This window comes from Cyanistes caeruleus, chromosome 17 (genome assembly GCF_971803275.1).
Source record: "Cyanistes caeruleus chromosome 17, bCyaCae1.hap1.1, whole genome shotgun sequence".
Lineage (NCBI taxonomy): Eukaryota > Metazoa > Chordata > Aves > Passeriformes > Paridae > Cyanistes > Cyanistes caeruleus.
The window spans coordinates 10,770,197-10,793,087 of NC_141717.1; the positions used below are offsets into that span (position 1 = coordinate 10,770,197).

At 42.5% G+C, this 22,891-nt stretch overlaps 1 protein-coding gene across 1 annotated transcript in view; it reads left to right on the forward strand.

Annotated features, from left to right (window-relative positions):
- The window catches only part of FAM20C (FAM20C golgi associated secretory pathway kinase), a 56,563-nt gene that overhangs the window by 22,108 nt on the left and 11,564 nt on the right, over nt 1-22,891 (forward strand). Inside the window, exon 4 of the mRNA XM_023937137.2 lies at nt 21,146-21,238. Coding sequence (XP_023792905.2) covers nt 21,146-21,238 — 93 coding nt within the window. The remainder of the gene's footprint in view (nt 1-21,145; nt 21,239-22,891) is intronic.

Here is a 22,891-nt window from a genome sequence, read left to right on the forward strand (position 1 = left end):
TGCTGAAGGGCTGAGCTGCACCCAGAACAGCAGCACAAGTGGCAGTGCTTCTCCTGCTGACTTCAGCTGGGCTCTGCTGGTGTCCTTGGAGACTTTATTTGCTCTCATCGTCTTGAGCCAGCCCATATCCTGTGCCACTTCTGCCTAGTGACCACTAACAATCTCCCATGTCAGGCAGCAGCATGATTATAGCTTTCTTTCACTAATTCTGGCTGCATTTGCTGTTCAAGCAGCAACAATGCAGTGATTCTCTAGCCTAAATGTGGCCTAAGGACAGAAATTTCCCTGTTTGCCCACAAACACAGATTCTTGGGGTAATGCCAGTGCCAGTAAGACATCAGTGGTGCTGATAAGCCAATAGTCATAATCACTGATCAGTGCTTTGCTGATGTTCTGGCAAGGTTCTGGACAATTCTGTGCCCAATATTGTCAACCCTACACTTTTGCTATTATGTGCTGCATCCTTTGGCAGGAGAAAGACCTTCTCAGTGATCAGAATGGTACCTGGGCTGCAGGAGGTGCCCAGCCCCCATTATTCTTGGCGTGGCTGGCTCCTTTTATTTGGGGTTGTAAATCAGTGCTCATCCCTCCAATGCAATTCCAGACCCAGCAGTATTAATCCTGCCATTTTGTGTCTCTGCAATTGGGAACGGCCTCCTGGTGCTGACATCTGAATTACATTCTTAACAACAATTTCCTTTGTTATACAGAATGATGCCAAAGCAAACACTGCTGTTGGAGGCTCACTATCTGGTTTAAATAACACAGACCTTTAAATGGATGAGGACTATGAATAATTTTTATGTAGATCCTGGGTTTGTGTTGTTTACTTGCTTGTTTTTGAAGAATTTGTTTTTATTTTCTTTTTATTTTATTTGTTTATTTATGTATTTATGTATTTATTTATTATTTTTATTTTCCCTGGCAGTGTAAGCCTGTCACTTTTGCAGTAGGACAGTTTGGAAAAGCTCCCTGATCCCTTTTAGTTAATTGTACTCTTATTATGTTATTGGATTCTCTCGTCCTTCCTTTCTCCTAAAAAATGCATTGAATTGCCTGATATTGCACCAATTCTTTATGGCAATATCTCCTAGATTTAAAAGCTACATGTATTGAAACTATTTTGGTGTTACCAAAGCTATCTAGTGTCTGTGAACTTAAGGAATATATTTTCTGGCGCTCAGCAGTGACTCCAAAGCCCCAAAGAATTGCACTCAACAGCCCTGAATTTCAAAGCCTGACATCACTGTGAGCAAGGAATACAAATCCATCAACAGAAGCAGGATTTTAATTGCTTTTGAATGATTCTATAGAAATCTAAAATTGCTTTGTGGGATGAAAAAAAAAAAATCCCCACTTTTGTCTGTGAAGGAGGTTTTAATTCTGGTGAATAAAATAAGTGGTTGCTGGAATAATACAAGATTTTTTCCCCTCTGACTGTGTAGCTGTTCCTACAGCCACTGCCTGCTGGGATTTTATCCCTGAGCAGTGAGACATCAGAGTTCATCAGATATTATATGTGGCAATTGCCAAGCCAGGAGAGGCTGTTTGGTGGCTGGAAGATTTGTGCATTCACTGTTAAAAAATGAGACCACCTGCATTCTTTTGCAATGTGACCTTCTCTAGTTGGTCATATGCTGTGTTTTCTTTGTGATCTGATCTGATTTTAAGGGTAATCAAAAGACCAACAGTTCTTTAAAACCCAGTAATACCTTGACTTTTCTTTTACAGTTTTCCTTTTTTTTTTCCTCTCTTTTTTTAAATGAAAGGAATGAAAACCTTTGCAGGCGTTTCTACATCTGGCTTAGCTTCTAGTTAAATGATCTTCAGGGAGGGCTGGAAAATATTACTTCTCCTGTTTAGAAGAGAAGCAAATGAGTCATATTTTCCAAAATAGTTTTCAAGGAAGGGAATATCAGAAGTTGTTTGTATTTTCCTGTTTAATAGGTTTAGTGAATACTTAAAATCTGGTCTGCATCACGAGAGGAGCAACACCAGGGTGTGAGTGGTTCCTTTGCCATGGCAAATGGCAGAAGCCTGCCCAGCTGGCAGGTGCCAGGGCAGAATCCACCTCTGAGCCCCCCTGGGATGGGGCAACCTGAGGGTCCCTTCCCTGTCCCACCCCTTTCTTGTGTGGGGGTCAAATGCTGCAGCCTTCCTGGCCTGCAGAGGAAATTAAATGTGGTCTCTTGTCTCATCCCAGCATTTCTGCCTGTGAATCAGCTGGAGGAATCCCCTTCCCCTACCTAAAATATTTAGGATGTCCAAAGATACCCAGGGCAGCCAAACTGGAGAGAACACAGTGGAGGCTGGGAGCCTGTCCCACCTTCTGCCTCTCCATGTGGCTCCTTGGCAGAGAAGCCTTTGCTGAGACCCTGAACAAGCCTCAGCCCAGGCCAGGACACAAAAAAGTTTCCATATCCCCCATGTCCACCCAAATCAAATCACCAATGAGCTAAACCTTCTCAAAGGCATTCAAGGACATCAACAGACATCACTCATAACATATGTTATGGGCCATATCAACATCTAATACAACAATAACATTTCCTTCACCAGGTATGGAAAATATTGCTGAGCTTGTTTCAGGAAAAACAAAACATTACAAGAAAACCCAGTATTTTATATCTTATTTAGCATTACACTTACATAAAGATGTTTGGTTGCAGCATCTGACATTCCTCCCTGGTATTTTCCTGGAATTCAAAGCATGTTGATGCTGACATGTATTAGAGTACAGAAAACCTTCCTATTGAGGGCCTTTAAATATTTTTAATTCTTTTCAGAAACAAAACCAGCCATTATTGTATTTTTGAAACACAGTCGTTTTGTCCTTTCTTGCCTAACCTCATATCTTAAAAATTCTTTTGAAACAATTATTTTTGAATCGTTTTTTCCTTTAAATTGACCATAACAAACCAGACAGATCTCTTCAGGATTAATTTTCCACCTAGCTGAAGAAATTAGCTCTTGCTTTCTCCCTCCCACCTTGAAGCCGTGCTAGGATGGTTACCTGGATACCCTGCCTGTAAAGGATGTATGTGCTGAGGCAATTTAAATAGCCTTAGATTTGTCATCTAACTGCAGACATCATTAGCAAAGCATTATTTGGCTGGAACACTGTAGGCTGAACATGGATAACTCCTCTGTGTTGAGGAAAGATTTAATTTAACCACCTGGTGACCAAATATTGTCGGTCCTCAATGCAGAGCTGCAGCAAGTCTGGTGTGAGGAATACATGTGGTATCTGGGTTGGGAGTTATTTTCCTGTGGTGTATAACTCTTGGGAATTCATTCTGAACCAGGAGGAGGACAGCTGCTTTTAAATTTGTTGGTTCAGAATCTGCTGGTTAGTTTATTTTGGGGCAAGGAAATATTTCTTGTGTCAAGTAGAAGAGGAAGGGAAGAAAATATGAACCTGGCTTTTCCTTTTTGCTGTGTAACTTTTCTCCTTGTCACAGTCCCCATTTCAATTTATTTCTCTGGTTATCATCTCTGGTTTTAAAATGGCAATCCCATCAGGATGGAAGGATCCTTATAAGCAGGTTTTTAAAAACTTTTAAAAGCTGGTGAAGTTACAGTGATGTTTTCAAATATGTGACAGGGTGTAAAGCAGAAAATAGTGGCCTCCTCTGTTAAGACCTACATGTCAAAAGGCAGAAATTGGCATTTCCTTGGAGTCTGACTGTGGAGTGTGGTCAGGCTTGTGGTCTGGGGATAACAATAAGGAACATGTGAAAACAAATCTGAGTTTTAGGAAAAGGGGCTTTTTTAGTTCTCTGATCACTTTTTAGATTAGGATTGAATGTAACATAACCATTTTAAAGCTGTAGCCAAAATCAGATCATTTATTATTGAATCCAGTATGACTTGGACAACTCAGCTGGAGTCTGGTCATCTGTCAGGTTCCACAGACCTGCAGCCTCCCATTGAAGGTGATTCTACAGCTACAGCTGAATTGCAGAAGCACCACAGTTGCAGAGCTGCCAATTACATATCCCTGAAAATTCTTCTTGGCAAATCAGCCCCCAAATCATGTTCAGAAATCAGTCTTAAATGAAGCACGGCTGCAAAATATTCTGCTGATCTGTGGTGCAAGTCCTTTTCCTTTAGTCATAATTGATGTTACAAAATATTTTATGGCTTCTGTCATTAGTATTCCCAGTTGGCTCAATCTACAATTTATCTCATGCTGTAAAAATACTAAGAATTTTCTACTGATTAGCAGCAACAGTAGGGCATGTTTCTACATTAATCAACATGGGGTATTTTTGGGTGGGTAAGGAGTCTTTTGTCTTTGAATTATAATGTGTCTAGATTTGTTACAAATCTAGCAAAATGAAGATGCTTTTCAGGTAGTAATTAAATTCTTTCAGTGACATAAAGTCTACTGTGCACAAGGCTTCGGGATAATGAATGTATTTATTTCCAGGAAATCCGCAGTATTTTCCTTGCCATTTGTAGGACTCAGCATATAAATAATGCAGGCCATGCTGTGCTGATTTTCAGTTCATCCCAGGAAATTATGCCATTAAAAATGCCACAGTTCTTTCAGGCACACACAGACCCAGCAGGTAAAGGGAATATTCATGTGATGAACAGTGACAGAAGCAGCATTAGCTAATGCATAACCTTGCAAAGCACCCCTTAGACAATGAAATTGTTTGCAGTAATTATTGTGTGGAATGAGACTGTTGTTTAACTTAACATCGTGGCAGCCAATCTGTGATCCATCAAAGTGGCTCTGAATTTGTAACCCAGGGTTAGGACTTGGAAATGCAAAATACAGTGAAGGAAAATGAGAGCTCTGGAGCCTCCCCACCACCCCAAACACACACAGTTGATGAGCACAGTGAAAATGGAACTTCTTTTAAGCAGTTCTAGGAATGTAAGGTCCCCACAAATTCCTCCCAGCCTTGCTTTTGTCTGTGAGAATATATTGCTTTTTGAAATCTGCAATTCTGGTGTTAAGATCTGCCCTGTACAAAACCAGCAGTGGCTCTTGTGGTGCTCAGACAGCAAAGATCACAGGGTGTGTGAAAGCAGCACCGTGTCCCTGCTCTGTAAGGTGAGAGCGCTTTGTGTGTTTAACAAGGAAAATTTACCATCTCCCGTTCGTAGGCATTACTTATGCATAAGCAGAGCTTTAGTACGTGTTGCAAATGGAAATCAAGTACATGATGTGCCTGGAAGGAGTTTATCCGACTATTTATGGGCTGATCACATTTGGAGCCAGAACTGGCTTGGTTATTTTTAGTTGAATAACGTTACAGTAGTAGTCGCGTTTATAAAGGAGCGAGAAGATTCTCCTGCAATTCACAGACCTTTCCCGCTGGATCTCCTTTCAAACCTCAGCGTCCCCACGCTCTGTGCCCCAGAAAAGAGGCTGAAATCCACCTGCCAGGGGCTGCTGTGACTGCAGGTCAAGGAGTCACAGCCCAGACACAGATTTAAACTCCCACAAAGCAGCTTTGTGGGTCTCTGTGCCTTTCCTCCTTCCCTCCCAGCTCTGTGCAGCGCGCTCAGACGGGCTTTGCCTGCTCAAAGCCACCTGCTCTGCTCTGGAAGTGGACCACGACTGTTCTTTGGCAACCCAGGACAGGTTTTCCCATCCCTCTGAGGTGGTACCTGTGTGGAGTGCATGTGTTTGCCCGGTGGTGTTGGAGAAGATCATTTATCAGAGCTGGAGTTGGGTGGAACTGGCACAAAGGAGCTTTGTGCAGGAGGGAATTGAGCTGGGCACGAGGCTTGCTGTGAAAAGTTCTGTCTGCATCTCTCAAAAATCTCAAAAATCTCGCTGTCCTTTGGGGGAAAAAACCAAAAAAAAAAGGCCTCAATCTTATTTCTCATCTTTATTTTCATGATAAAAATCAACAATTTCAAGCTAAAGGTCTTTGATACGCCTCAAGAAGAAAATTCCAATAATTTTAAAGATGCAGATGTGATACATAGGTACTTCATTAGCATGAGTCATTGTTCCTTCTTTCTTACAAAGAAAAGGAATTGAAAACCATTAAAAATCATGAAATAATAAGGTAGAAGCATATAATTTAATATGGTCATCTATTAAAAATGCACATTGTGCATAAATAATCAGACATATCAGCAGGGAATCCACAACCATCTAACAACTAAGTTGCTTTGCAATTGCCATCTGACCTGTAGATAAGTGGAAACAATGTCTTCATTAAGCTTACAGAACTGAATATTAATCATGAGCAAAACCAGCACTGCAAGATGAAGGGAAGGTCTTGCTATGTCCCTGGGAGCTGTGTGCATGTACCTAATGGCAGGATTTAACTATTAAGGTCATATCAAAAATAGATCTGCTATTTGTCCACGGGGCTTACTGGTCTGCTACAAAGACAATCGGATTTAGGATGTCATTTAAAGACTTACTGCATGTTCTGGGAAGAAAAGGTGTAGCTGGAAATATACCCTAAAAGACTTGACTTCACTTGACTTGTCCTCTTATTTCCTCCTCTGGGGGAAAAGGATTAAGAACAACCGAGTGTTTAATTTTTATAGGATTTTATGAAAATAGTGGGGGTTTTTTTGTTTGTTTTCATTGTCCCCACTGCTCTGGCCTCTGCCCCTGCCAGAGCTGGGTGGTGGGAGCAGGAGGTGATTCCCTGACATTCCTGGGACGCCTCATCCCCTGTTCTCAGACTGCACTGTGGGTGTGTAGATGAAATCCCTAATTTGGAGAATGGGACGGTGCACCATCGTAGCATCATTGTTTGTGATGCTGGAAATCAAAGAGTAGAGCCAATATTTTTAAAGAGGTGACTAAAAAGATCTGTGTATTTATAAAAAAATTGAATGTCAAATTTAATCTTCTTTGTACCTTTGGGTCATTTTCCTCATTTTCCTGGAGGTGAGCAAGGACCCCACATTATTTTGTTTCTTTTGGTTTCCTCTTCCACCTATTTGAACCAGTAAGCTGATTCAGTCTGGAGGTGCTCTGGCTTTCTGTAACTAATCCTGTAATACTTTCTTGACATTCATATTGATGTTGAGTAGTTCTGTCAATACAATCACTGCCTGTGAGCTGCTTGGAAAACACCGCACAGGGGAAAAAAAAAGAAAAACCAGGTTTAATTCTTGCCAATATTTGTGATGAAATGAAGATCTTCACTCAACTTTATTGGAATTTACTCAGGCATTTGGTAATAGCAGCCTACTGGAGATTGCTTAAGGAGGGAACTCAAGGGACCTGTAATAAAACACAAAAAGATGGCTTGTGTATTCTTTGCTATCTGAGATCTCAGGTCCTGAAAGTGCCAGACACACAGTGTGCTCTAGACAGAGTTGAAGTTCCAATATTAATTTAAGATTCTTCAGCTCCTGCTCTTGCTTAATCCTGCATTATCCACCTTGATATTGGCAGGAGCCATGGAGGATATCATGGATGTATTCAAACTAAACGCTAAAACCAGAGGTTAAGTCTCCTGTCCCCCACGCCCAGGCACAGATGGGAGCAGGGTATTTGCTGTCAAAGGCGGCTCGTTTGGTTGTTTGGTTGAGCCTGCATCGGTTCCACAACCCTCTGGAGTCCTCGAGGAGCTTTTCCCATGAATTCACTGCCCTTTAAGTTTGAGTACAGGCAGGTCAGGCCCCAGTTTATGAGCTGGCTGTCTTTCCTGATCTCGTTCACCTTGAACTTGTGGGAAACCTTCCACTGAGTAGAAGGAAAGTTGGAACAAACACAGAGGAGAAACAGTAAGTGCTGTAGGAATGGGACAATGAAGTGCAAGGATTAAAGCACACTATCGCTTTGCTCTGCCATTTACTTATCCCCACAGTAGGAAAACTGAAATACAAGTGTCCTTGGCTTTGGGAAAAACATCATTCTGTCTTTGAAACCAGACTGCTGTGGGCTGTGCACACACAGCTATCACACTGTACATACAGTAGATAAGTTTCACATTTTGCATACATTTAAACACAGCTAAAATTTCAAGGAGAGGCAACCAGACATTCACCATTAGAGAAAAGCAGCTGAACATCATAAATCAGCTCCACAAAATAAAAAAAATAAATAAATCTGGCAACAATATAATTTCACTAAAGCTTTTACTGTACATCTTTTGCATAATTTTCCTCCCCTCTCTTGTCCTCTACTCTTGACTCTTTTTTTAACATGTTGTTTTTTCTAAGCTCTGCTTTTTCTCTCAGCCTTCTCACACTTTATTGAATTCTCCCCTTATCTTACCAAACATCCTCAACATAGACAGGCTTTAAATTAGCTGAAACGAGTGTCTAAGAGTGGGGCAGGGGAGCACACCTGTTTCACACAGAGCACTGGCTCAGCACAGCCACAGGAAAGCATTCCCTGCCTGTACACACACAGATCCCTTCCTTTATCTCCACTCCAGCTCTGAGTGGGTGAATTTTTGCAACCCACCAAGCGTGAATATTCCTCTGCACCTCGAGCGTGGGAGTTCACTGAATGATTGCACTCGATGGGAGATGTTTATATTAAACAGTGATCGCCCTGAGCAGCCAAGCCAGCCACAGCCTTCCTTCCCTTGCACTGCCAGGGAGTTCTTCCTAACATCCTTTTGCTTTTTGTCTTTTCATATGGAATATTTTTCAGAGATTTCAATAGGTCTTTTTCTATTTTTTTTAATTATTATTTTTATTTTATTTAAGAGGAGCAGTTTAGGCCAATACTGAGGCCTTTTGAAATCTTGCATCCACTGTCATTTTAAGTGATTCTCCTCTAAGCCTGCACTTCCATTTTTTCCACAAATGCTGTTTCTATAACTGGGATAAAAGGAGCAGAGGGATGATGCTCTGTGGCAGGCAGGGTCTGTATTTGCAGCTCCCCAGCAGCAGGGCTCACATGGAGGCCAGGACATTAAAATCTTCCTTCTCACTGGAGGTGGAGAAGAGGGAAAAGATGCTAATATGGCTTGATTTTCCCCTGGGAATAACCCAGTGGGCTGCAGAGCATGAACCCACACTTCATGCACATGGCTGTAAGCTTAAAGGACCCTGATGTGTAATTTCCAGTGTAATTTGTGACTTATGTGGTGCCCTTAATATAAAGTGTGGATTAGCAGGGAATGTTTCCAGCCTGGAAAAGCAGAAGTTTAAAGGAAAAGGAAAGGGGTTTTTTTTATAGGTTTGTAAAACAGCACGATTATTCAGTGAAATGGCTACTAAAAAAGCTCCCAACCCAGTACACTCTTCTTCGTGCAATAAATGAACAACCAAGGCTGAGGAAGATAGAGTTAACAAACTCAAATTTAGGCAGGAAATGAAACATTTGGGTTAATACTGAGATGATCCAGGGCTGTGTTCTACTTGAGAAGTTAAAGCATCTTCTAACCGAGGCTGAGGAATGTTGAAGTTGTTAAGAGGTTTAGGAGCACCCCGGAATATTTGCACTTGTAAGTCACCTTGGCAGCCTCCAGGCAGTAACTCCCTGAGAAATGCTCAAAGTGGTGATATCAGCACATTCCCAAACATGTAACCCTCTGCAGATGGAAATAGTCCAGGTGGGAGATGTGTGAGTGAGGGGAAATCAGCCTCAGAGGTGTACTGATCACCTGCAGGGCTTTGCAGAGGGATGGGGCCAGTGGCAGAGCTCAGCTGGGGAATGGAGAGCAACAACATGCTACTCCATATTCCTTGTTTAGGCAAAATTCTGGTTGGGAAGAAAACACATGAGAAAATGAGGGGCTACCCACGAACTGCAGAACCAGCTTAGGGCAAAGAATAAGTTGGGCACTCTTCACAGAGATTGTGTTGCTGACAGGAGTGGTAATGAGGCAGGAGTTAAAATAAAATAAATGAGGAAACAGAGAGGTTGCATAGTTTGCTTTAGTAGAGCAATGAAATAACCACACCATATCAAAGCAGTTCCCTTCCCTTTTGTAACTATGAAGCAGTCAGAGGCAGGCTATTATTCCTCCTTTCCAGCTCAGAAAGGCACATCACCCTTTGCCACCAGTTAAGGAATGTTAACAGCAGCAGGAAGGCGAGTTCAGGGGTGTGTGTGCTTTACTGGAGAATGACACCTCCGAGGAGTTAGAAACACACAGTCCTGGGGAGCAATTACCTCACAGTAACCACATGCCTGCTGTCCTCAGTGGCATAATTATGGAAGATTTTTAGGATGTGGGATTGAAGCAAGCTTGAAAAGCAAAACTTTTGGTTCTTTGGGTGAAAATCCCCTCTGATGGGCAGAAGGATGGGGCACCAGTGCATCCTCTGGCCCCTCTGTGGGGCATTCTCAGGAGAAATGATGTATGGGGATGGGGCTGGCACTCAGAAGGTCTGGGGTTTGCAAAGGAGCTTGCACAAGATGCTCTGATTCTCTATTTCTTATTTTGTACTGAAACTTTGATATGCATAGCTGGTAAAGCAGCTCTACAAATAAGAATTTCATGCTCCTTTTTAAAAATATTGGTCCATACACTATGTAGGCTCTGTCCCATTAATGATTTTGGTGATAGTTATTTGTCTGCAGTCTTGGGCACTTAGTGCAGTTCAGTATCCAGTTCTTGAATGTTAAACTGGAAATACAAAAGTGTTTGAACTTCTGCATGGGCATGTGGGAAGGGAGGAGGGAGCTTGCTCTTAGCATGGTTTTGGGTCCTTGGGAAAGCACAGCTCTCCTGTACAAGTGCAGATACATAGGTCAGCCATGACACAACACAGTGAAATCTCAAAGGATTTTTCACTTTCATAGCCTGCATCCTTTTATTTATTATTCTGAGCCATAGGTTTTATGCCTGTTACATGATTTTAAGAACTAAGAACTGCAACACTTCATGAGTGAGAGAGAGGGAGGCACAGGCTGCAGAAATTCAAACTCTCAACTACTAATTGGAAGAGGGAGCCTGGGCCAAATGTGCTGAACAGGGAGTGAAAACCCTGTGGTGCCTTTAGTGGTGTCAATACAAAGTTCAGACAAATTTTGGCCCGGAGAGGAGAATGTTGGGTCTGTACATTGTGCTCATACACGTTGTTTGTACTGCCCTGTGGCCCCTCAGCACATTCCTCTACCTGGCACAGCTCAAAAGGCATTTCGGGAGCAGAAGAGCTCTCAAAAGTTGTCTGAGCCTTTCTAGATCTCTTTGTATTTGTGTGGGGCAGGAGACACACTGGAAGGCAGGATTTGAGCTTCGTTTCACTCACCAGGAATCTCGTTCACAGCAAGGGACTGCAGGCCTCAGGCTCAGCCTGAAAGGCGACATTCGGGGCCTACCAAAGCCTGTGGCCAAACTGACCTGTGCTTTTGGCAGAATGCTTTCTGGAAAATGATTTTTTCCCAAAGAATTTGTTGCCAAGGGTGGAAAGAAGAAGAAGAAGAAGAAGAAGGAGAAAGAGCAGTTGTGAGTCTGGCAGTGGGCAGGGTAAGTGGCCAGAGCTGCTGTGGGGATCTGGTGCTGATCACTGGCTCGCTCTTGCAAAGTGCTGAGCACAAAACAGCTCAGAGGAAGGATTAAATCTGTGCTTGACTGTCAAGGACACACACAGTTCACTGGCTATATGTGTGCCCAAAGTTAAGCATGTGCTTAATGAGGCTCGAGTGCTTCGCTCAGGGCAGAGCTGAATCCTTAATAGCTCCATGTTTTTGCAGTTTTTGCTGAAAAACGGGGCTAATATTTTCCTGCTTCCTGGGAGATTTTGAGGACAAACTTAGTAGTATTCATGGTTCTCGTAATGACAGCAAGGAAACTCATGAATAAAAAGGAAGAAATTATGTATCAATGCATCAGACTCAGAGTAATTGCTTTTTCCAACCTATAAACCTATTGTGAACCCAGGAATTTCAATGGGCACATATATCACGTACAGTGAGAAGAAAAAAATCCAAAAAGCTGAAAGAAATTTGAGCTCTGCTATGCTTCTAATATGTTTAATGTTATTGTTCCATTAAATCCCTACCCTTAATGACCCCAGACATATTAAATAACATTCTCAGGGCTGAAGAAATGCTTCAGACTTCTAATTTTGCACATATTTTTTCCTCCTGTGCTCTCAGACCTCTAGAAGTGTTGTATATTGAAAAACCTCTGTTTAAAATACTCTGCAGCCTTTTACTTGAAGGGATGCTGCAGGTAGCTGGGCTCACATGGAGCTCTGTTTGCTCTTGACAGTTTTTCAAAAATAGTTTTTGCAGCTGTATCATTTTTCACGTTTGCAGTTTGTGGCGAGCAGACAATGTTACAGTGAAGCCTCAAAGGGATAAATAAAGGGGAAAGATGACAGATATCATGGGCTTGGCATGGCAAAAATGCTCACACCGCTTGCTTAAGAGCACAAAGGAATCTAGACCATGCAGAGACAGAAAATATTCATGGTGATATAATTTCTTAATGAAGATGTCTTTAAAAAGACACAAAATATCGCTGCAACACCTCATTAATGACGTCTCCTGCTTTTTTAATTGCTGTGAGGCTTTTTTCTCCCTGCTGTGACAACAGCATTGACCATGTTAACATTGGCACTAGGAACTCTTTTGTTGTGCTGTCAAGTACCTTTTAATCTTTCAATTCGTGTATGTCAAGTCAGGTTTCTATCTCAAGGATGAACCAAACCTTATTTCTGGGTCAAGAATTTTTTTTATCTGTGGAGTAAATTAGTGACAGGAGCTTCCCAGAGCTTGCTTTTCTTTTCATACCGTGACTCATTTGTTTTTCCGTGCAAGCCCTGCTCATTCTGGATGACAGAAAAACATTTCTACCCAACAAGCACCGCCACTTAGCCATTGTGGCATCAGTGTTCATCTGCTCTCTACATTCCCTCTTCCCACCAGCATCTCAAGGAGGGAGACAAAGATGAGTTTGCAGCCAGAGTCCCACCTTTGCACCCCTGTAATTTCTGTGTGTGTGTGCTGCCTCCTGTGCAATCAGTGCTCCAGTATGAATTGTAACCCTCCTGCTGAGCTCCCTGGGCAGGGAAGGCTTCTCTAAATCAGGGTATGAAGACCTGAGCTTCTGATTTTGGAAATACACACTTCACCTGGCCATAAAGCAGCTGTGCGTGTTGCTGCCTACAGCAGAAGCAGCCCTGGACAGAGCTCCCTGCAGTGGTTGTGAGAATCTTTATTTCCCTTATCCCAGTATCCAGGGGGGCTGCTTTCCAAAATAACTGAGATCAGCCCCATAATGTTGGAAAAACTCATCTTACCTCAAATGTTTCTTAAACTTGTGTGCTTTCTAACACTATGCCTGCCTTTTAAATGTAAAGATTCCTTAAAGAAAGGCGAAAGATATCACTGTAGCACCTCACTAGTGTTTGCAGGGTGCTAGGGAAATACAGGCAAATGTTACAAAGAGTGATCCTGCTTGTCTGGTCACATCATGTCCAAACCACAGCAGGCAGTGTTAGATATTGCTGTATGTGCTGGATTATACAGTAAATGACTCTGTACATCCATCTGGAGCTGGGTAGCACTGGAGCTCATCTCTCTGGAGCTCACCTGCTCTGCAGCAGCATTTCCTTTGGCTTTCTTTGCAGTCACCTCCTAAATAATAATAACAAGAAAGGGAATGAGAACAGGAATAAGAAAATAAGAATAAGAATAAGAATAAGAATAAGAATAAGAATAAGAATAAGAATAAGAATAAGAATAAGAATAAGAATAATAAGAATCCCAACAGCCTGTGAATCTGAGCTCTGACCAGGCTGAGAGCTCAGCACCCAGTGCACCCCATCTCCTCAGCCACATTCCCAGGGGACAGGAAGGGGACCAGTGGCTGTCACACCAAAAAGCACAGGTGGGGAACACATCCTGACAAATGTGCTTACACTATTAGATTTTTCTTCCATTTGCCTTTCCTGTGGTGACAGACAGCTACTTACTGGGCAGAGCTGGAAGTAATATTCTGAATTGCTGAAGGAAATTTTCCCAGTTGATCAAACTCTTATGTGTTTTGTGCTGATCAGAGATTCTCTTCATGTCTTATGCATTTGAAAGCACAAAAGAATGAATGAAAAAAGAGCTATTCTTCTGAGCTGGTAGACAATGAAATGATGATTGGTGAGATTATGCCTTGACTTGACTGTCAGCACAATGTCAGTAAAGGCAACAGTATAGAGAAGGTGCATTTTGAGATATTAATACCACTAAAAGAAACAGAAAAGTCCCCAAAAAGAGGAAGATGTCTGGGTGTATTATTATTTTTATAGTTTAGTGGAGAATAAAAAGAATTCTTCATATTCTTGGATCATATTATTTGCCCTGATTATTCATCCCTTCATATCATATCTGCTTGTGTAGGCAGGAATGGTAACTCAATGTTTTGCTCAGGTGAAAAATCTGCTTTTATATATATATATATATATTTATATATGTAGACATCTAGTGCATGGGATGGCAGAAAGCTTCCACTGGTGCTGCTCTTAGCAAGGGACTGACTTTTCACAACCTTTTCACAAATGTCCTGAGCTGTGTAGAGGAATTAGAAGTTGCTTCTTTGTCTTCTAGAAACAGTGCTGGTTTTAATGACAAAGCCTAAAATAGGCTTTCAGGTCTCTGGGTTAGTTGGATTTTTAATGAGTTAAAAATAAATTAATTGTGCTTAGTAAAGAAGGGGCTTCTGGGCTGAGGAATCTGTGGTCTCAGGGCATTAAGGCTTCATTCCCAGGTCGTGGCTTGGGGATGCTCTTTTTAGGAATGGAAGCCAGTTGTTGTGGTGTGTTTGTCACATGTGTCCCCCCTCAGAAAGGCACTCACATCAACTGCAGCAGGTGTCTCTGGGATGGTTCTACCCTCATCATGGAAGGAGAAGAAAGAGCAAGGCTGGAAATAAGCAGGGGAGGAAGGCAAGCACAAGAGGGCTGTAGCTGTGGGATCACAAAAGTACATTTTGAGGATCAACATTAGAGCAACGTCTGTCAAGAATGGTTTAGTTCTAGCTGATCTCACCCTGGGGCCAGGGGATGGGCTAGGTGACCTCCCGAGCCTCCTTTTGCTTTTCCACTGGAAACAGAAAGAAAACCCACCTCAATATGTTGTTTCCCTGGGGATTTTTCTCTCTGTCTTCCCCTCACTGTCCTTCTGTGCCAGGTAACAAGATATTTATATATACAAATGTGCTTTCAGAAGCTTACTGCCATTCTCTGCATAGGAAGTTTATGATTTATATTAAGCTAACTGGTCCTTGAGCATGTGCTGTTGTCAAGCTCTCTCCGTCTGCTCAGGAGAAAAGCACTCCAGGGCTGGCAAGCAAGAGCATGATCTGGGTATTTATCCTTTTGGCAGTTTGCTAATTATTCCTATTGCTATCACATCCCTGAGCGAATTTCTGTCTCTCTGCCACAGTAAATACTCTCTCATTTTTTCAAGCTGCAGAGCTGCTACTTAAACTGGAGGAGCCTGAATATCCTGCAGGGGCCCATATTGTCATTTGGTTGATAGTGGTGAAACGGGCCAAACATCCTTTCTGTACCACTCAAACTGCATGTCTTTGCATTCCTGCGTTGGCCACTCATTTTCTGGCCCATATTCTGCTCTTGTAAACAGCTCCTATTGTCCCTGGGAGTGCTCTTTGTAGCACAATGCTTTGATAAAGCCAGAGCCATCAGCTGCCAAGGCTCCATAAGGAGTCAGAAACAGGCACCAGATATCTCTGCTACTGTAGATGTAGCTGCATTAGCAGTATCATTTCTCATCCTAAGGACTTACTCAGCCATTAAAATGTATTATAAAATTAAATGGTGTTTTTTTCCACCTGTTCTAAGTGGTGCCAAGTGCATTGAAAACCCTCCCAGAGGATACAACTCTGTGTGCAAAATCTCAGTACCCTCCTAAGGACTGCAGCTGCCTCAGAGAGACCTTTTTTTTCCCCATGGGCTGCCTCCTTCACTTAGAATAATAAGCTTTAGATGATCTCAGGGCACTCTAGATCCTCCTGCTGCACAATCCAATTTGGCATAAGTGTTGTATGGAGGGGAGGGAGGGAGAAAATCTTGCAAGCAGACACTGGACTTTCAGTCTGAGTTTTCCATTAGGACAAAGAAGTTCATCAGTGGGGGCTTGGGAGATTTCATGCCTGTCTGTGTTGGAAGAAAGGCTCTCGGGAATTGATGGAGCATCTGTGCTTCTGTGGTGTGCTGGATCAAGGGGCTGCCTATGGAGCTTCCAAATGCAAAAAATTCCCAAGTCCATTCCAGGCCATAAAATCATTGAAACAGCAGCAAACTGCTGAGTGGCCACCTTTTAGTCTCACATTAACTTTCCTTTTAGTCCTGTATTAGCTATATTTTATCATTTAGCTAACACTGTGTATGAACTGTTGAGCCTGCAACTGGGCTTCAGGACAGGTATTTAAACACCTTAAGTGCTCCACAGGAAGAGAGGAAAGCTGCTTTCCAAAGGAGAAGAATAGCAACCTCAAGCTGTGGGTAGACCCCGTTAATCTCCTGTTATCTGTTCCGATAGCCAAATTATGCTCTTATCAGTGTTAGTCCTGTCCCTGCCAATGCAATTACAAAGCCTTGCTGCTTTATATCTCTTTCTGAATTTGCTGCTGCCCAATTCCCCTGGCTGGGTCAGGCAGGGGCTCTGTCTGCAGAATGGCCTGACCCAAGCAAACCTGCTCCCTGCTGCAGCAAAGCTCCTTGTTGTGCTCCCTAATCATGCCTAATCCCAGAGGCTGATTCCCCTGATTATGTGTCAGAACACGAGGGTAACCTGTTTAAAAGGAGCTGTTTTCCAAGCAGCAGCACATCCTCTCATTAGTTCAGGGATGTGGGTCTGACACCAGAGGTGTCTCAGAGACGTCTCTGGGCTGCAGAGAGCATGTGTCTGTCAGGGTAACACTTAGCTCACCTTGGGCTCTCTGCCCTATTTTCTATCCTTCTGGCTGCTGTACAGATAATAGAGCCCCTCCAGAGCAGAGGAAGTCTGGCACTGAGCAGGATTCTTTCGAGTAATGCACAGCCCTGGTGGGTATTAATCCTGGTAGTTTAGGCAGGTGTATGCTAGTGATCCTGGAAACTAAATACAGATTTCCATGGTAAGAGTTTAGTTTTTATACTGCTGTTTTCTGAAATACCAGAGAGTCTGGAGAGCCTGCAGTCGCCCTGTGGTGATTTGGTTCATGAACAGCAAAAAAACAAATCCTGAGATATTAATGTTGAGGCTGTGAGACCAAGCAATAGAAAAAAAAATAAAAAAAATTACAGAAACATTGAAGAGAAGTTTAAGACTTTATAATTATTTCTGAATACAAATCACAATGTTGATTTATCCAAATACTACTCAAGCAAACCAGGTCCAAACTAGAGCTCGAATGGAGCTAACTCACCAGATTTATTCATGACTGTTCATTTATCAGAGCAGCTTTCTCTCTTCTGTTTGTTAGCATGACTCACTTTTATAGCCACTGGATCAGATCACAGTTGCATCTTGTCTTGTGTCAACACAATCGTGTCCCTGTCCTGTTTAAAATCATTCTTTGCTTCCTGTTTTTTTCTGAGTTGTGCCATGGTGGGAAAATCTTCATGGGCTTTGATTTCCCCTTAGTTCTGATTTCTTCCCTACACGTGTTATGGTGCTGATTTGTCTTTTCCTCATGCTGTAATTGGGCTGGTGCCACAGTGTAATTTTTAACTGTGTGCAGTATCAACAGACCTCCATCTGTCTCTCCTCCAGAGCTTCCCAGCCTGCCTTTATATTCCAACTGTTTGCAAAATAGGAGCTGCTGCCAGAAATCCTCTCCCACCGTCTGCAACCTGTGCAGAAGCTGTCCCTGCCTGGTGTGGGGTGGCACTGCTGGCACTGAGGAGCTCACACTGGAATTCAGGGTCCCTCAGAAGTGTGTGCTGCTGCAGAGGGCTCAGCATGTCAGTGTCTGCTCAAGGGTCTTGTTGTATGTGTCATTTTATTAGACAATAATCTCCAGGTGAGAAAACCAAACTGATTTGTAGGTGGGGGTGGATTTTTTTTTCCCCCTTTTAAAATGGAATTCTGATTTAAAACATGCTGTGGGGTGGATCAGTTCCAGTGTTGTTTTAAAAGATGTTTTACTTGACCTGGAAGGGTCTGGGAGTTCATTCCCTTTTCCCAACCTGTCACTTAGGGGCTGAAGACCAGTGACCATGATCCAAAGCTGGAGTAACTGATTGGACTTGCTGAGAGCAGTTTGATCTTCCACCTCTCTGATTTTTACATCAGAATAGATCATTAGAAGAATTAGCAACAAACAGACTTGATTAGATTGTGGACAGTTAAAAAAAAAAAAAAAAAAGCCATTTTTAACATGGATAAAATAAAATTATATATCAATGCAGTTGGATAAAGTCAAAATTCTAGATTATGATGTAGGTGCCCTTTAACACTTAAAGCCACTCTCATATCAGTCTGTTAATGGTATTGGTTCAGAGCTATGTTAGACTCACGTGGCTTTATAAGTTCAGTTGTGTATCTTGGGCTACAATCCACACACGTGCTAGTGTTTGCTGATGGGATGGCAGCTTGCTCTGGCTGGGGAACTCCCAAGGGACCTCTTCACGTACTGCTGCAGACATCAAATTAAAAATAAATGTCTGCTTGAATAAAAATCTGTCTATTTAATGTCAGATCCAAGGAACTAGGTTTCTGTTATATCCGTGGAAGATTGGAGAAAGTCAGCACTAAGGCTATTTCAAGGTTGTTTCAGGAGAGGGCTTCATGTTTGTATCTGCTACATGTTTGTTCTGGAGAGCTCTGCAGAGGAATATAAGGGATATAAAGCATCATGGGGGGTTGGTAAATCCTCCTTCCAGTCTACTTTCTGAATAACAGGGTGTTTTCAAGAGCAGAGAAGTGGGTATGATGTGTTGGACATGTGCATGGACCATATGGAAAGTGGCTGTAGAGTCTTTCTTGTAGAAGGAAGCACCTTAAGCACTGAAGAAACTTGGGAGTTTGTTTCATGACATGTCATCCGGTTCAAAAAATACTGGTGTTTCCATTGTCTAGATTGCACTGTGGATTTGGTGTCCATTTTTGAAGGTTTTAGGGCAATCAGTTTCATTGTTTTCTTAGGATGGTGTGCTACCACTTAATAATACATTATGACAGCAAGAAGATATGTACAAACAAGCCTGAGCCTGCAGGACAGCTGTGCTTACTCCCAAATGAAAAATAACCACAGCCATCGCTGGGGGTGGCAGGGAGCACAGGGAGCAGTGGAAGGGAGCTGGGCTGGGGCAGGGCTGTCCTTGCAAGGCTGAGATCCAGCCCTCAGTTAAGTCTGATTTTCTGGAGCAAAGTTTTCTCATAAAGGAACAGCAGTGGTTTCTTCTAAAGTGCCCGGGAGATAAAAAGCAGATGGCATGGATTAGCTAATTAGTAATATTTTCTGCACCTTATCAGCTGTGCTTGATGTGCGTAGAGTTTGTGAAATCTTGGGGCGAGGATTTGTTGAAGAAATCAACTCCTAAAAATCTGGAGAGGAAGGAAGGTCACATGCCAATGTGTGATTTTATGTCCAGCAGAAATAGGTTAATCTTTTTTCCTTTGAATTTATATTCAGGGCTCATTCCTTCATTTTTTAGGAGAATATGCAGGATGAGGTTGCAGCTCTCCTAACTCTTGACTGCGTTGTGCATTGTGTGACGTGCCAGAGGTTCTGCTCTCCCCTGTTCCTCTTTGTGGGTGTACTCCTTGCCTTTTTGCATTGCTTATGGAGACAAAGCAAAATAGTACTTTTTATTTAATGCCAGGCTCACTTTTAGCTTGTGTCCTCGTGAACCCTTTGTGGCCAGAGCAGCTCCCTAGCAGGATTTCTGCCAAGTGCTGGCCACCTCCATGACCTCTGCTGTGACAGTGGTCAGAGCTGTTTTCCCACAGCATCACTGGGCTGGTTGAGGCCTCTCTGACCTTGAGTTCTACTGGACACAAACACCTTGATGTTGTTCATCATTTAGGGCAAGACAGAGTACTTTGACAAGATGTTAATATAAAAAAGAATGTCTGAGAAGGGATATCAAGCACCCTGTTGGGTGCACAGCAAAGTCCTCATGCAGCCAAAGGCAACAAGACTCATCTGGTTTCTCCAGCAACTTGGAGAGCCCCCGGGTGGATTGGTGGGCAGACACCAGCTCTGGTTGTCACAGTGGTGGGTGGACACAGCTCCAGTCCGCAGCAAACCCAAAATTAGGACTTCAGTGGAGGTTTGATCTCTGCACCAGCACCACCCCAAAGCCTCTCATGCACCAAGGTCCCCGTGCAGAAGCTGTATTTTAATTGCCAGCAGGCAGCACGAGTGACACATGAGCTGTCAGCTGGGCCACCTGCGACAGCGGGGAGTGAGAAAGAGCTTTGTTTTCCTCTTCTGGAGAGTTGTCCTCCCTTGCAGATGCTCTGCAGGCAGCTTTGCTGTGCTCATCTCCCTCTGAGGACTTCAAAACAGGTTGAGGTGGGACCCAAATGTTGCACTGGTCAGCTGCTTGAGTTGTGCTCCATCCAGAAGGACTGGAAGCTGCCTCGAGTGAGACAGGATTTGCTTTTCTCTTACACAGAGCTTTGTATTTTCCATTTACTGTAGTGTGGAAGCTTTAGCCTTCCTATTTCCAGCCTTCCTGTCAGAATAACATTTTTTATTGGTTCTTAAACTGAAGAAACAACAAACTCTGCATCCTCTCTCAAGCACAGTCTTGCTAATGTTCTTTGAAACATGACAAGTGTCATGGCCATCAAACTGCAATGATCCTGTTCCTCCTGAAATGAGAAAAACATGTCACTTTTGGCTCTAAGTAATGCAAAGGGAGAGGCATATTCTAGATGGGAGCTGCATGGCTGCCAAAGATGAAAGAAAAATGTTATTACTTTTGGAAATTTCATAATTACAGTTAATGATAATTTAATGAAATGACATTGTCTTCACCGCTATCGCTAATGAAATGTTTGAGAGTGATAAAACAGATCTTGTTAAATAGAGCAAGAATTTTGAGTGGAACACCTTTGTGACAGCACACTGCCTGCACAAGTCTTGAATTCCTATTTTTTTGTTAGAGTAGCTTAAAAAAGAAGATAAAATGAAGGCTGCATGGCAAATAATGCACAAATGAGGTATTTAAAGGTCTTCCATTAAGCAAACAATACAGATCTCCTGAACAGCATGCTGATGGCTGAGCACTGTTCCTTAGGAATGCTAACCCTTCATTAAAACACTTCCCTTGTTGTCCTTTGCAGGCAAACCAGAGAACAAGAAACCCCGCCTGACTTTTTTTACTTCTCAGACTATGAGAGACATAATGCAGAAATAGCAGCATTTCATCTGGACAGGCAAGTAGAACGGATTTGCATTAAAAGGGGAAATACTGTGATGAGTTGCACTTGGCCATTCCTGTTACTGAATTATTTTTTAAAGGGGAAACTGGAACAAAGGTGGGCAAATGCCATGAATAAATGAAATGGCAGATGATGAAAGAGTAAGTTAATAATTAGGAAATGAGACTTACTCTGGAAATGAGAAATCTGGTAATAAGTAATTCTCAAAAAGAAAGAGAAGTTATATTGAAGAGAAGCTGAAAAATTAATTTCCCCTGTGATCTTGAAGTAGATATGGAGAGGACCCATCTCCCAGGGAAAGTGTCACGTTAGTGTGACGGGAATCTGGCTCACCCCAATTAGCTCAGGGCATGGAGATCCAAACGAGACTCAGGGAATGGTGTGAGCATTCAGAGAGGAGTAATGGAGATGGAAGTTCTGGTTTCACAGCAAAAAGCTGGAACTGTCCTACATCAGGAGCATATTTAGTGGGAAGGAGAGGGCAGTGGTGGTCATCTCATGCTCCTGTTGCTGAAAGTGTCCCCCCTCCAGAGTTAGTGCAGGGGATGGTAGATACCCCAAGACTGCAGCCTGCCCTGCCTGCCCAGATTAGGGGTGGGAACTACTAATTAGTGATTTACAGTAAATCTGGAAACAATATTTCACTAAAGCATCTTTCACACAGGGAAAGGCCAAGAAACATCCTTTTAAAAGTGCAAAGCTTTGGGGAATCAAATTATTTGGGGGTTTGTGTAGCATTTCTGCCTTCTGGGATGATGGCTGGGATATGAGGATGTGTCAGTGGGTGGCACAGGGTAGTTTTGCCAGTTAGAGCCAATCCTGATCAGATCTTTCAAGGATCTTCTCCATTTTATTTTTGTTGACCTTGGTGTTGATCCCTTCTGCTTTATATTTTATATTGCCGTTTTAAGCAGATGGTGCTGTAGAAAAAAGCATCAGTGGAGTTCCTACAGGGGGTATGTTAAATATCCACACATTGAGCAGGAAAATCAGTTGCTACCCAATGTAGAAAATCTGAAGAGCAGACAGTGGATATAAAAATCCTGCCTATGGGGAGACCTTGCAGGGCGTCTTTGCTCTTTTACTGTATCTAATAGCAGTGCTTCTTGGGGAAGTTTTTATGATCTGTGAAGGCAGGGGAGTTTGGGGTAGGGAGAGGCTCTTCTCCCAGCCTTTGCCCATGGGAAGATTTTTGGTCTCAGGGAGATTGTTTAGGTTAGTATAAGGGTATTAAAACAGAGAGGAGCAGAAGGAAATAAATCAAACACATACTAAGGCTGTCAGAAAAAGAATTACATGGTGTTTATGTAAGAAAGAGGCTGAAATCCCATTCCCCAAGTCACTTAAAAAACTGGTGAGCAAATGTATGTCATAACAACCATAAAGTAGCACAAAGTAAAAAAATAAATTTTTGCTGTCTCTGGTTTTTGGAATCATATGTATCTTCATTTTTATCATGGAACAATACCCTCCATACATTTCTTGTATTTTACTCCATACTACGTCAGCAATGCAGAGCTCATCATATTCAGGACATATTTTGTAATACATTATACGAGGAATTATCCAGTTTAAAGTTGATGGTCTTTATACTCCTTAAAGACCACAGATAAATGTGCCTTCAGAGTGTAATGAAGCTTCCTAAAA